General features: G+C 44.3%; 1 protein-coding gene across 1 annotated transcript in view; it reads left to right on the top strand.

Moving 5' to 3' along the window:
- Window positions 1–5445, top strand: part of PET100 (PET100 cytochrome c oxidase chaperone) — a 152246-nt gene extending 146801 nt beyond the window's left edge. The window contains exon 4 of the mRNA XM_069603861.1: window positions 4848–5445. Within this exon, the coding sequence (XP_069459962.1) occupies window positions 4848–4931 (84 nt within the window). The 3' untranslated portion in view covers window positions 4932–5445. The remainder of the gene's footprint in view (window positions 1–4847) is intronic.
- The last annotated feature ends 7175 nt before the right edge of the window (window positions 5446–12620 follow it).

Here is a 12620-nt window from a genome sequence, read left to right as displayed (position 1 = left end):
GGTTAAGAACCCATTCTGCCCAGGGGGGCTAACTAATAATCAAACAAATGAATGGGTCTGCCTCTCCTATACCGTTGTCTTAATTATTAGTTCTGTGTTCAGTACAAGACGCACCTCGCTGGATTGATACAAAGTATATGTATTTAGAGGTAAAGACCAACTGGTCTAATATCAAACATTAATATAGAGTTGTCCATTTCAATACATACAATAGATATGTGATATTGTCAAAACAGGCAGTTTGAGATGAATGCAAACTCAAAATTCAATATCATTCAGTGGAAACAATACAAAGCCTACTATTGTGTTGAGTTACAACAGGGGTCAATATAGTGATTACATACATTACAATGAAGCAAACATGGAAATGTAAACAGTGTTAACAATAAGGCACTGTACTCGTAATTGCAGAATTGTCAACCCAATTGTGTTTCGGCCCTCACTGACTGTTGTACCAGCCATTCTTAAGAACAGATGGACTGCTCTGTGTGTGTCTTCCGCCTATGGGAAGAAACAAATAGACAAGTGTCAATGCTAGGGTACTCAGGTATAGGTAAGGTAACAGATAAAACTAATGACTTGACTGTCTATAAATGACTTTCTTACCGTGCTAGGAAAACAAAATGGATTCCGCACGTATTCGAAACAGAGGAAAAGCCCATGGTGATGTGGTTGGTCTCTGGATCTTCTTTATTCAAGGAGGGACGACCTGTGTGGTGGCGGCAGGTGTCAGATATGAAACCAATGGTGTGCACTCCCCGTCTCGTGGGGATAGTCTGTTTATACGCCAAGAGTAGATTCAGTTGGCTTACCTGTAAAACATACAGTGTCTTTCAAAATTGACGTGGGGTTGGTTCGGGATTTAATTATCCATACCAGGTTGCCAGACGCATCAGGTGTGGTGCTGTATAATATTCGATTACTGGGGGGCCGGGTGGCCTCACTGTACTTCTATTCCCTGAGGGGTCAAAAACAGGGGACGGTCTGTTAGATGACTAAACGTTGTCAGGGCTGACAGTCTCATAGAAGCGTGGACGTCGGTCCGCAAAAGAATATATATATATATACACTGGTTACCCTTATAGAGTGGAAACTGAGTGAGTCATTGGAGGTGCCGCAGCGTTGGTGCCGCTGTCAGCGAAGTATCCCATAAGAAGAGCCCTCAAGGGGGAGTATGTTTCTGTGCCGTGTCTCTGGAGATGTCTGTTAGGAGACAGGGCACATAGCAAAGGATTACTTGTAGGAAGCGATCATGGTGCAGAACCGCAGGCATCGGTGTGCGAGTGTCATTCCTGCATCTGTGTTGAGAGCAGCCGCTTACCTGCGTGTGAGTCGCTGTAATCCAAACTGCGATCCAGCATCGAAGGGTTGCTATGGCTACCGTTGTTTTTATATGCTGCAGCCATTTTGGTTATACGGCCAGTTCGGCAGATGCACTGTGTCGCTAGATGGTGGCGAGCCGTGTGTCATCTTCGTGTGGCTTTGCAAAAATGACAATTCAATTCATGGATGCCCAAGAATACTTATGGAATGAGCTAATATTGAGATTATGACGTGGTTGTCATGCCAACTGTGGACGGCGTCTTTAGTCTTTCTTCTAGATCAGTGCTTGGGTGCGGATACAGGGTTAGAGGGCTCTTGCACACTGGATGAGGCTAGTAGCGCCTTTCTTATGTGTCAAAAATATGTATGTGTCACGTAAGTGTGACGGAAAAGTATGTTGGACCAAAAAGGGTTTAGGTGTGTGCAGCCGGGGGGGTGACCCTACCGCACGTGGGGCAATGTGGGGGTCCACTCAAGGGTAATTATTTAGTAGAGGTAATGCTAGTGCGGGCCCGTTGGTAAAAAGGGACTGAAAAGTGTGGTCCTGTCTACATTATGTTTTAACATGGCCCAGAGATAAAGGATCTTGTATAGCCAAAATGTCATTAAAGATTATTGTGTTCCTAGGCGTCTACCAAACACATATATACACCACTGTGTTTCATCCATGTCTCTATTACTTGAAACTTTTTCACTCTACTGCCACATTTAGGCCCTCCTTCACAGTGTTCAATCTGTGGACCCATCTCTGTTCAAGTTGTTTGAGGGTCTTGTTAATGTCACCTCCCCTCACTGTAGATTTCAATTTTTGTAAAATAACCCATCTCAAATCTGTGTCATTGTTTTTTTTTCTCTGTGAAGTGCTCCACCAAGGGTTTGTCTGGTACCTTATTGCGGATACATGAGCGGTGTTCAGAGATTCTCATCTTCACAGCTCTGATAGCTTTGCCTACGTAGAATAACCCACATGGGCACTCAATCAAGTTTATTACCAGTTTGGAATTGCAATTGGTATGTTCTAGTAGCTTCCATTTGATGTTTTTGTGTTCAAATGTTTGTGTCTGTATTGTGAGATCGCAGGCTACACAGTGTCCACATTTGAAGTGTCCATGCACAGGAAGAAGATTACAGACTGTGTTAGTTGGTGCTGATGGTTCTTGAAAAGTATGGACTAGTGACTGCTTCAAATTTCTGTTTTTCTTAAAGGCAAAACAAGGTATTCTGTTTAGCGTTCCATGGTGTTTTACCAGGCACCAATACTTTTTCACTGTCTTTTGTATCAGACTGCTCAAAGGCTGTAGGTGGTAACAAAAACCAGGTGGGTCACTCCTCCTTTCTTTTGGTTTCCAGGCATATCTCTCATGGTGTGTTGGGCGCTCTTTTCTTGCCATCTTTTATCATCTTCTTAGGGTAGCCTGTTCTTTAGTTCCATGGCATGTCTGTGGAATTTGTGAGGTTCTGTACAATTACGTCTCAACCCTAAAAATTGTCTGTAGGGTAGGTTATATTTCAATCCCTCCGGGTGTTAGCTTTGGAAATGTAACAGGCTATTTCTGTCTGATGGTTTTCTGTAGAGTTGAGTGGCCAGAGTGTTGCCTAATCTATAAATGTGTAGATAGAGAAAGTTGATGCTGTGTTGGTTCAATTCTATAGTCAGGTTGATTGCACTGATTGAGCCATTCATGAAACTGCATCAGTCGTGCCAGAGTCCCTTTCCAGATGAGGATATCATCTATGTAACATTTCCATGTTGATATGTTTTCCAAGAATGGGTTGTCAGTGGAGTAGATATTGTCCATCTCATATTTAGCCATGCATAAATTGGCGACATCGGGGGCGAAGGTCGCCCCCATGCTCACTCCTTTAGTTTGCTTGTATATCTGTGTTTTAAACGAGAAGTTTTCAGACATGGCTATTCTGATGCACTCTAGGATGAAATCTGTAGGTGTAGAATTAGTGTCGTCTCTCTGGTTGAGGAAGACTCTCATTGCTTCAAGGCCTTCCTACTGGGGTATGGAGGTGTAAAGAGCCTCAACGTCCATCTTTGCCAAAATGTGGTCATCCATCACAATGTTGTTTAATAATAGGATGGTGCTGGTGGTGTCTTTCAAATAGGATGGCATCTAGTTGACAAATGGTTTAAGAAAGATGTCACTAAACGGGGACAAGGGCTAAAACTAAGATTTGCATGCTGACACGATCAGTCTTCCCGGTGGATTGGTGGTATTCTTGTGCACTTTTGGTAAAATATAGAATGCGGGTGTGCTTGGATGTGTACTGTTAAGGAAAGCTAATTCGTCATTGCAAATCCAGCCCTGACGTAGGCATGTGCAATAATGCTCTTGATCCTTTCTTGTATGATCCTGGTCGGGTTATGGGTAAGCTTCATGTATGCATCTTGGTCACTGAGCAAGTCCTCGTTGACCGCCCTGTTGAAAAAAAGGGTGTTGTAGAGGCCCTGAGGTGCCGGGCGCGTTAGGTGTGCCTGCTTCCACTGCTTGATGAGGAGCCCGAAAAAGGCCCTGTTTCTCCTGTTGAAAACTTGGTTATGTTGTTGGTCGGTGTAGTAAGTAGGACGCAATCGTTGCAATGGACACCAACAAATACGACACTGAATGTTTACGTCTGCTCAGTTTCCAAGCAATGGCATGGAAATCTGCGAGGGGCCCACAGTACGACAGGTGGCACAAGGAACTTGAACATTGGACAGGAGCGGAGACGACAGTATGGGGAGAAGGAGTGGCCAAAGCATGTGGGGAGGCAAGCCCAGCATATGAGGACTGGAAGGCCCTAGTCTGGGATATGTTTCACCCATCCGACGACCAACCCCCTTGAGCTGCCTCTACCCACTGGAACTGCAATTAGTTAAATTGACAATACCCGGGGTCCAGCTGGGGAGCACCTGGACATGGCACCTCTTGCCTGATCAACATCCATGAGTTTCAGATGTCCGGAATGTTCAATTGGAGGGATTATGAACCCTAGCATGATAACGCGGCTAACAAAGACTGGTTGTTTAGTTAGTTTGTTTGTTTCTTTTTCTTCCTTAAATATATATTGGTTACTGCTAACTTGTGTTTTGTCATGCACACGTTGACTGACACTAATAAATGTACACCGAATTGGTGACACATAATATAAATCTACCATAAAACAGGCATATACTTTCAGAAAGTCAATGTTGTCAGTATTCTGTCTGTCCCCACTATAGAGGACAGTAAGCCCCCCAACCCCACTCACACCCCCCACCTCTGAAGAACACCCAGGCCATTTTAATCCTAAAGTCGTAGAATTTTTACATTTGCCACTACAACGTGTCTTTGCCCCCAAATGATTGGTCTATTAAATGTTTCCTATGTAGTGCTCTGACGCCCAAAAAAACATGTACCTTCACAATTGAGACTTCTTATTCAGAATATTCTGTATGTTGTATTTTTGTGGACAGTTGCTAGATGTAGTCTAGTTTGTTTGGACTGTTGCAATCAGAGGTTTGATTGTATTGACTTGTGTTTCCTTTTTGCCAGCGTAAAGAACTGGAAGCTTTTCAGGAGCGAATGAGACAGCGGCGGGAAGAGAGGCTGCTGAGCAAGCTACAGAAGGAGCAGTGACGTCGGGATTCCTCTGCACTTTACCTTTTATAATATCAGCCAGTTGGTGAAAGGGGACAGTCTGAAGAGGGAGCCAAAGATTGTTTCTCCAAAGTGGGGCTCTTTGTTGCAATATTCCTTACTATGGAGATAAAGGGTATCCCCGTCCAGGATGTTTAGAACTTTCTGAGAGTGGATTACTGTGGATTTCCAATGTGTACTTGCAGCAGGATGGCCTATGGCAAAAATGTGTTTTTTTGTTGCCATCTTACAAGATTGCGGTCTAAAAAACCTATGTTCTACAACATTAAGACTTTGTCTCACATTTAAAAGCAATTTCAAGGAACTTGCAAAATAATATACCTTTTACAAAACCTGCAGGAAGTAGTTTGGTTAATGAGGTAAAGCCTATGTCTTGGGTGAAGGGTATACAGATTTAGCAGAGCATGGAAGTCGTTTTCAGTAAAGAGCAAGTTCAAGCTGCATCCATAGACCCTTTCAATGTTCAATTTGACAATAAAAGTATTTAAACATTTGTCTTTGTAGTTATTACATTTTTAAATCCATTATAGCAACATGTCGATTGGTGGAAAATAATGTTGATTGTTTAATTTATAGACAAATGGTTTCGTACAATAGGTCAAAGCTTCAAAGAACGATGTCACTTACAGGATTGTGTCAAAGTACAAAAGTACTTTGTCCTGGTAGCATTAGGGGTTTGCACTTCTACTCTTCTGCATTAAGCATTTTGATGTCATCGGACCTGCTGTGTTCCAGCTATGACTTCAGGCAAAACCTATATATAAATCCCTGGTAGTGTGCTGGGAATAGTCTGTGTTTGTTGCATTAAAAGTGATTGTGCATCTTCATCGACATACACCTGTATGGTGCTGCTTGCAGGCAAGTGAGGGGCAGAGGCAGGACGTTGGCGCCCCGATGCTGATGTGCCATGAGCTATGGAGGGATCAGAACAGTATAGGAGAACCTGATCAATAATGCAATAATGCAACCAGGCAGAGCCCGGTACCAGGCGTCACTTGAGTAACCACAAACCAGGGAGGCACCAGGCGCTTTGTCAGGGTTGGCTGTAGGTGACAAGGCGGGAAAAGGGACAGGCTTTGATCTTGCTGTTAACAAATCAGACATCAGGCCCGGTACACTGCTATGGCAACCAATGTTTGAAGGTTTCCCTCTGGCTGTGAGCCTGGCAGTATGTCCACCCCATTTTTGCCGCTGTGATAGACTCTGTTTACGTCTGTGTTCTACATCTAAACCCATTACAGCTCATCCTACCGCAGCTGGTGTTCCCTGCAGAGGCAGAGCTGTACTGAAGATTGACATGAAGCCCATGGGCTTTAGAGATCCATGTTTAAGATCTGAGGCTGAAAAGGCTGAAAAGGCACCAAAAGTAGATTATCCTTTGGCATCTCCTCTTATTAGTATAACAGAACTAGGCAATTGTGAGCCAATTGTATCATTCAGCCTCGATTTCATCTGGCTAATCTGGATTCCTCACTTGTGTACCCACCTGTGTCAGTGGAGCAGGTCACAGAAGCTTGTTGTGCTTTGCCAAGAAACGGAGAAGAAAATGTGTCTGATACAAGTCACCATTGGGAATGTGATGAACTGACTGAAATCCCAATCCTGACCTGTAGGGGTAGCCGGCTGCTAGGGACAAGGTTGGTCCGGCCGCTGCATGATGTGCCTCCCCAGAGGGTGCAGTACTACTGGTTAGGCCATATTGGGAGGCTGTCCCTGGAAAGTTCATATCTCCCAGAAGGCTGTGCTGGGAGCACCCATGCTCCGAGCCCCGGAGCGAGACACTCGCCCCCTAACGGGTCTGTTGATGAAGACAACGCTTTTCCTGAGAGGGAACGAGCCAGGAGAAGATTGAGGGCGCCACTTCCCAATGCTCCATCTCAGAGCGTTCCCTGGAAGACAGAAGAGACTGCAGAATTCCACAGATCGGCGTACTTCGATGAAAGGAAACCGGATGGTGCTAAAACTCATGGATACCTTTTAAAAGGGGCTCCATCCCTCATTAATGACAAGTGGGAGTAGCAGATCAGTAACCAACGCAAAGCCTCCCTATAAATGAATGATGAGCAATATTAAGGTTTTCCCTGACAAATGCCAATTAGCAATGAAAATTCAAATTAGTTATGGGAATAACCAATTAGAAGTTGGCTGGAAATGAGCCCTAACCTAGGTACTATAAAAGGAAGATGGTTGGCTCAGTAAGCGAGAGAGTCCTGGAGCAAGCAGATGTGCTAATACACACTCCAATGATCCGAGATACTCTGAGAAGAACACTGAAAATCTTTCAGCTTGGTGAGAGAAATGACAGCTACTGTTAAAAGATACCAGCCCAAATGCCGGCTACCCACCCTCTGTACAGGACTCTGCTGCTCTCGAGCTAGGTCAGCGCTTTAAACAATAAAATAATTACAATAAAAAAACATTGCCAGGAGCCGCTATTCCGAGAATCATAATGGCTTGCATGCCCTGGAGAGAGAAGGTGATCAGGGTGATGGGAGAGCACATCACAAATGGACAAGGCTTTCCACCAGCATCCTCTAGGGTTACTAAGTAGAGGACCCCCGACCTGTGTGGCAGGAGGGAATTGCAATATCAGCTGCCTGAAAAGGATCCTAACAGGGGGAAAGAAATACCTATTCATTCTGAGAACGCCAAAGTTCTGTGACTAGTCAGAAAGCCATAGTTCCAGGTGAGACCTGTTGTTAATTGTAAGCAAACGAATGTCTAGGAGGTACCTATCATGAATTCTGAGAAAACTAAAGGTTACTGGGCTCATTTGTTAATGCCTTTAAGCCAACTAATATTTTCAACCCCTTCAGTGGTTTAGTCACAGGACCTGCTCTTGTTTTAGAGAGGGACACTGTCACTGTTGGTAGTCAAGTTGTGTTTCACTAATGTTTTAGATGGTAGTGTTTGCAACACTGTGCATATATGCTGGGGCATCTCTCTAACTAATACTGGCACTTTGAGCCTTTGTGGTGAATCATAGTGCTTTGCAGATTCCACCTTTTAACAACAGAAGGAAATCGTATTCAGAGGTCTCCTCTCCCTTGTTAGTATATCCATTGGGCAAAGGTTTAAGGGTGTACAGTTATACCCTGGTGGGGATCAAAACTAAAAGAACGTTAAGCACAAACAATAATTAGATTCAGAGATACAGTCTCTGCTGTAGATTTGGTTCTGCAATGCAGTAAGGAGTCTCCCATGGGACATGCCTCTGTTATACGGCCAGGGTTAATTCAAACCTTTAATTCACCTAGTGCTAGATTATAATAAAGGTCCCATGTTAGCTACATATGAGAGTCTTTAGACATTCATGACTGCAGTTTAAATGTGGCGTTATGTACCCGTTCCACTGGCATCACCATCACCGGGGGTTATGGCCTGGGGCCCAAGTTAACTGCCCGAGCAAAGTGACGGAACAGGGGCTAATATATTGTATTTTTGCTCCGTGAACGAGCACCTCGCGACGTCCTATTCACAGAATGAAAATACTGTCCCAAGATGGCTGCCAAGGAAAGTGAAGGCGGGGCTCCATACGGAGCCCCTCTTCCCTTTCAATAACGGCTGTCGGGAGCCGAGGGGAGGGTGCGGCTGAAGCGAAGCCGAAATAAGGTAAATTGGGGCAGGGGAATACAAAAAAGAAATTAAACGGGGATGAGGGTGGGCGGAAGATGGCGGCGGGGGAGCCGGCCATTAGGCGTCGTGGAACGTGGGCTTTCACTGGCGGTTCAAGCCTGTGTTCCTAGCCAACTGATCTCACAGCCAGGGTGCTAATGTGTGTTGTTCCTCCAAAAGAAACATTAATTCTGCATCCCATCTCAGACTCAAACCCTTTTGTTCACCTACCTAAAATCCTCATTTCCCCTCTATGTCTGGTGGGCAATCCTCTATACCGTTTTTTTAGCAGCTGGGGCTCTCAGTACTCTCTGAGCTATCCGGACTGGCAGTAAGCAGAGTTATGTACCCAAGCAGTGCCATCTGGCTTTCCGCCAAACTACAAAAAAGCTGAAATTCTAGTAAATCTACAAAAAACGGAGCTGCATCTGCCACAAAAAACCAAAACCGTGGAATCCCAAATTACAGAGAGGCTAGCGTTCACTTGCTAGGTCTTGAAGGAAGGAACCTTTTTGGAGGCAGGAACGGCTGTGTGAAGGTCGAGTTAACAGGCCACAGAAGGAACTCTTCCAGCCTGGGCAGTCCATGACAGTACCGGGTTCACCTTGGCCACCACCAGAACATTGAGTGCTACCCGAGAGCCGGTGTCATCGGAACCGTAGGCTGGCTTATGAGCATAGCTATACATTTATATTTGTTGGGGTACCCTGTAAAGGTTCTTGCTCAGTTTGGAGGGAGAGAGGAAGCTGGTTGTCTCATTTCAAGTTTAATATATTTTGTTTTTGCTTAGACTGCAGCTAACCAGTTGGGATCTGACACTCTAAAAGAGGAGGAAAGCACACAACATTATTAAGGCTCACAGGAGTTGACAACCCGGGTGTAACACTTTATTTTCAAAGAGACCGATCGTATACCAGGAAACTATATGGCTGGGATAGGACTGTCACTAAGCTTGGGGCATACTGTTCCACACCGCTCGCCTATGGATTTGGTAAAGAAGGGCAAAGAAAGTGGACTTGGGAACTATAACCAGTGACGCAGCGCAGATGTGCGGTTCCCTAGCAGTTCCTCGGGTCGATTAAGTGATACACATGTTTTGTTTCACTGTGTGCTCATAAAAGAACTGTTAGACACTGTGTTGAAACCGTTTGTGGGATGTTATTTATTATTCATGTAATTAATGCTCATTAGAACTGTACTTTGATTGAATTATTATTTTATGTATTGGACCATGTGTCTGAGAATGTTATTTATTGATTATTTGTCTATTTAACGTGCAGTAGAACTGCACTTGGGGTATAGATAAAATGCCTTTTATTGTGTAATAGACTCCACAGTTGCAGCAGTATGCGGATGAACGAATTGTTATTTAACGTATTGGGATCCTTTGAGAATGTTATTTATTAATTTAACGTTCAGTAGAACAGCACTTGAAGTATAAATAAAATGCCTTTTAGGGTTTATTTATTTATTCACATTTATAGAGCGTGCAGCAGCCCAGAGGCATCGTGGCACTGTTACAAACAGCATGATTATTTACATAGTACAGTGGCAAATTTACAAAAATACTGTGGACTCCGTAGTTGCGGCAGTTATTTATCTCAACACTGTTTGCATATGTTCCTTCCCCTTTTGTTATGGCCTGGCAGACGAAGAACGATGGTCGGGAGGGTTGCCCAGAGCAATGCCAGAGTTTAATAACAATTCTATACCTTCCATCCATCACCTCTTTTGTTTTGCTCTACTCCTGTTTACCAACTAATACTCATTGCTGGACTTGTCGGGTCAGATCTTGCATCTGTCCTCCCACTGAGGGAACCTTCGTTGGCCTTTCCTGGTGGGATCATCCTCTGACCTATTACAAAAGGTATTGGGTCAACTTGCCACTTTTCTTGCAGTTCACTGCCTTCAAGGTTTGCTTCAGTTTGGTTCATCTGACCTTGTCTGCATTGCTGTTATTTTCCTTCCATTTGCAGGGGCTTCCTCTGCAGATTCTGCTGCCTGTGACCACAATCATGACATGAGGAAAGGCCGATTTCAGAACGTACCTATGTGCGGTTGACATCTGGACCTTTTCTTCGCACTCCAGCAACGATGTCTACAGCTTGAGGTCTTCTGGGTCATACACCATCACTGTTTCGATTCTTCAGTGGTATGGGTATGGTGTTCAGGTAAGAGACCTTGCACAGCCTTTCACTAAAGAGGTATCTTACTTTGAGAGCACCTTAGTCGCGCTCTCGGCTTAGTGGAGAGAAGATCACTCAATATGCCTTTCCATCTGATCATTAGGGAGCACAGGTGTGCCTTTTCTTGGTAGCCACATGAGAGGACTTGGCCCTCTAGGTGACTATGGCAGTCCCAAGGAAATCCCAAGTAAATCGAGGCAAAGGGTGAAGGGAATGTAGGAGAGGGGGTAAGGTAGACATGACATGAGAGTGAAGTGATGCCTCCTCCAAATATGTATGTCACAGCTTATGTAGCGATAGATCGCCAACAGTGATCCATATGCGGCTGACCATATCCCCCATTTGTGACTATTAATGTCTGGTTTGTCCTCCTATAGAAGTCCTGTGTACAACTAGTTTCCCCATCCTGTCCAGAATCTTCCAGAGAGAATCAAAGCAACCTTCATGCTGGATGCTAGTGTTTCCCATATTTGATATATTTGTATAGGTTTCTCCCTGAGGGTAAGACCAGTCTATTTTGAGAGGGAAGTCAATGTTATGGGAATATGATTTCAAGGTAGTAAATCTATTTGGCAAACCTACTCCCTTTTCTAAAAAACCTGTCATAGAACGATAAAGCTTTCAGTAATACAGTCCTTTATGTCAATGTTAAATGTATTTGTACCGGGCACCGTCAACGCCGGGAGTGGTCCCCAGGCACTCTGGCGGATCTGAAAGAGCAGGGGTGGGGGGGTTAGTAGGATGTAGTGGGAGTAGGGGAGTGAGAGCTGTGATGTCCTGTTGGCAGCTTCAATTCGGTATTCACAGTACTCTGAGCTTGAGTGCGGTAATTGGTTCAGTGAGAGTTCCCATGTGCAGTTGATACGCGTTATGTGTTTGTTGTTGCAGTGTGGTGAAGTACGTGTGGATTGCTGTGCGCAGCTGTGGTTGTGTGGGTTTCTGTGTGAGAAGTGTGTGGGGAAAGTTGAGGTTTTCTGGGGTTAGTGTGTTTTTTGGGTTTTTTCTTACCGCTTAGTCTTTGCATTTCTTTGTTCCACATCTATGGCTGTCCTGTGAGTTTGGTATTGTAGTTTGTCCGTCTAGTTTGCAGGTATGATGCTGTGGCAGTTTTCCTCTGTGCTACTTTAGTGGTTTGTGTACCTGGTTGAAGCGGGCTTGTTCCCCCACCCTGGTATGTGCGATTTATGGTTTACTTGCTGCCCATTTCCATGTTGGTACATCCTTACCTGCCTATGTTTCCTCTGTGGACTAGCGTGTATATATGAGACAGAGTGTATATTTATTTTTATTTAGCTGAATCAAGGGAATAATATGTTCATTTCACATGGGTCCCAATCCACCCTATAGCTTGTTGAAGGCACTCAAAATGCATTAGAAACTGAGTGTATCCAGAAAAAAGGAATTTAAGGGACATACGGCAAGGGGCAGTTGTAGGAATTCAGGAGGGTATTAAATGTGCAACCTATCTCTTTTTAAATTATCCACATAGTTTCTAGAATTACATAACCCAGGGAAGCATGAGGGAAGCATATGACCTTTGACACATAGAACCCAGGTGTTTAGTGCCTGTGGGCTAATATTCCAACATAGATATTTCCACCATCTTGCGCTGTTCACTACTCTGAGTGAGGCTAGATCTGGGAGGAGTGGCATGACTACGCCTCCTGGAATTTAATGCGTTGTTGTTCACACATTGAGAACGACACGCATACACTTGTGACTTAGAAATTGAGTTGCTAAGGACGGAACACAAGACTATCTTTGAAGTGTGGCGGATGAGACCGTTTACTCAATTGCTTCCACCGAGATTGGTGCGTGCAGTGTAAATTATTTGTAGTTAACAATAGATACAACTGCTCGACTCAGT

Source organism: Ambystoma mexicanum, chromosome 3q (assembly GCF_040938575.1).
Source record: "Ambystoma mexicanum isolate Mex_15411 chromosome 3q, UKY_AmexF1_1, whole genome shotgun sequence".
Classification (NCBI taxonomy): Eukaryota; Metazoa; Chordata; class Amphibia; order Caudata; family Ambystomatidae; genus Ambystoma; species Ambystoma mexicanum.
The sequence above is the reverse complement of the archived record's forward strand: the minus strand, read 5'-3'. Positions and strand labels throughout refer to the sequence as shown.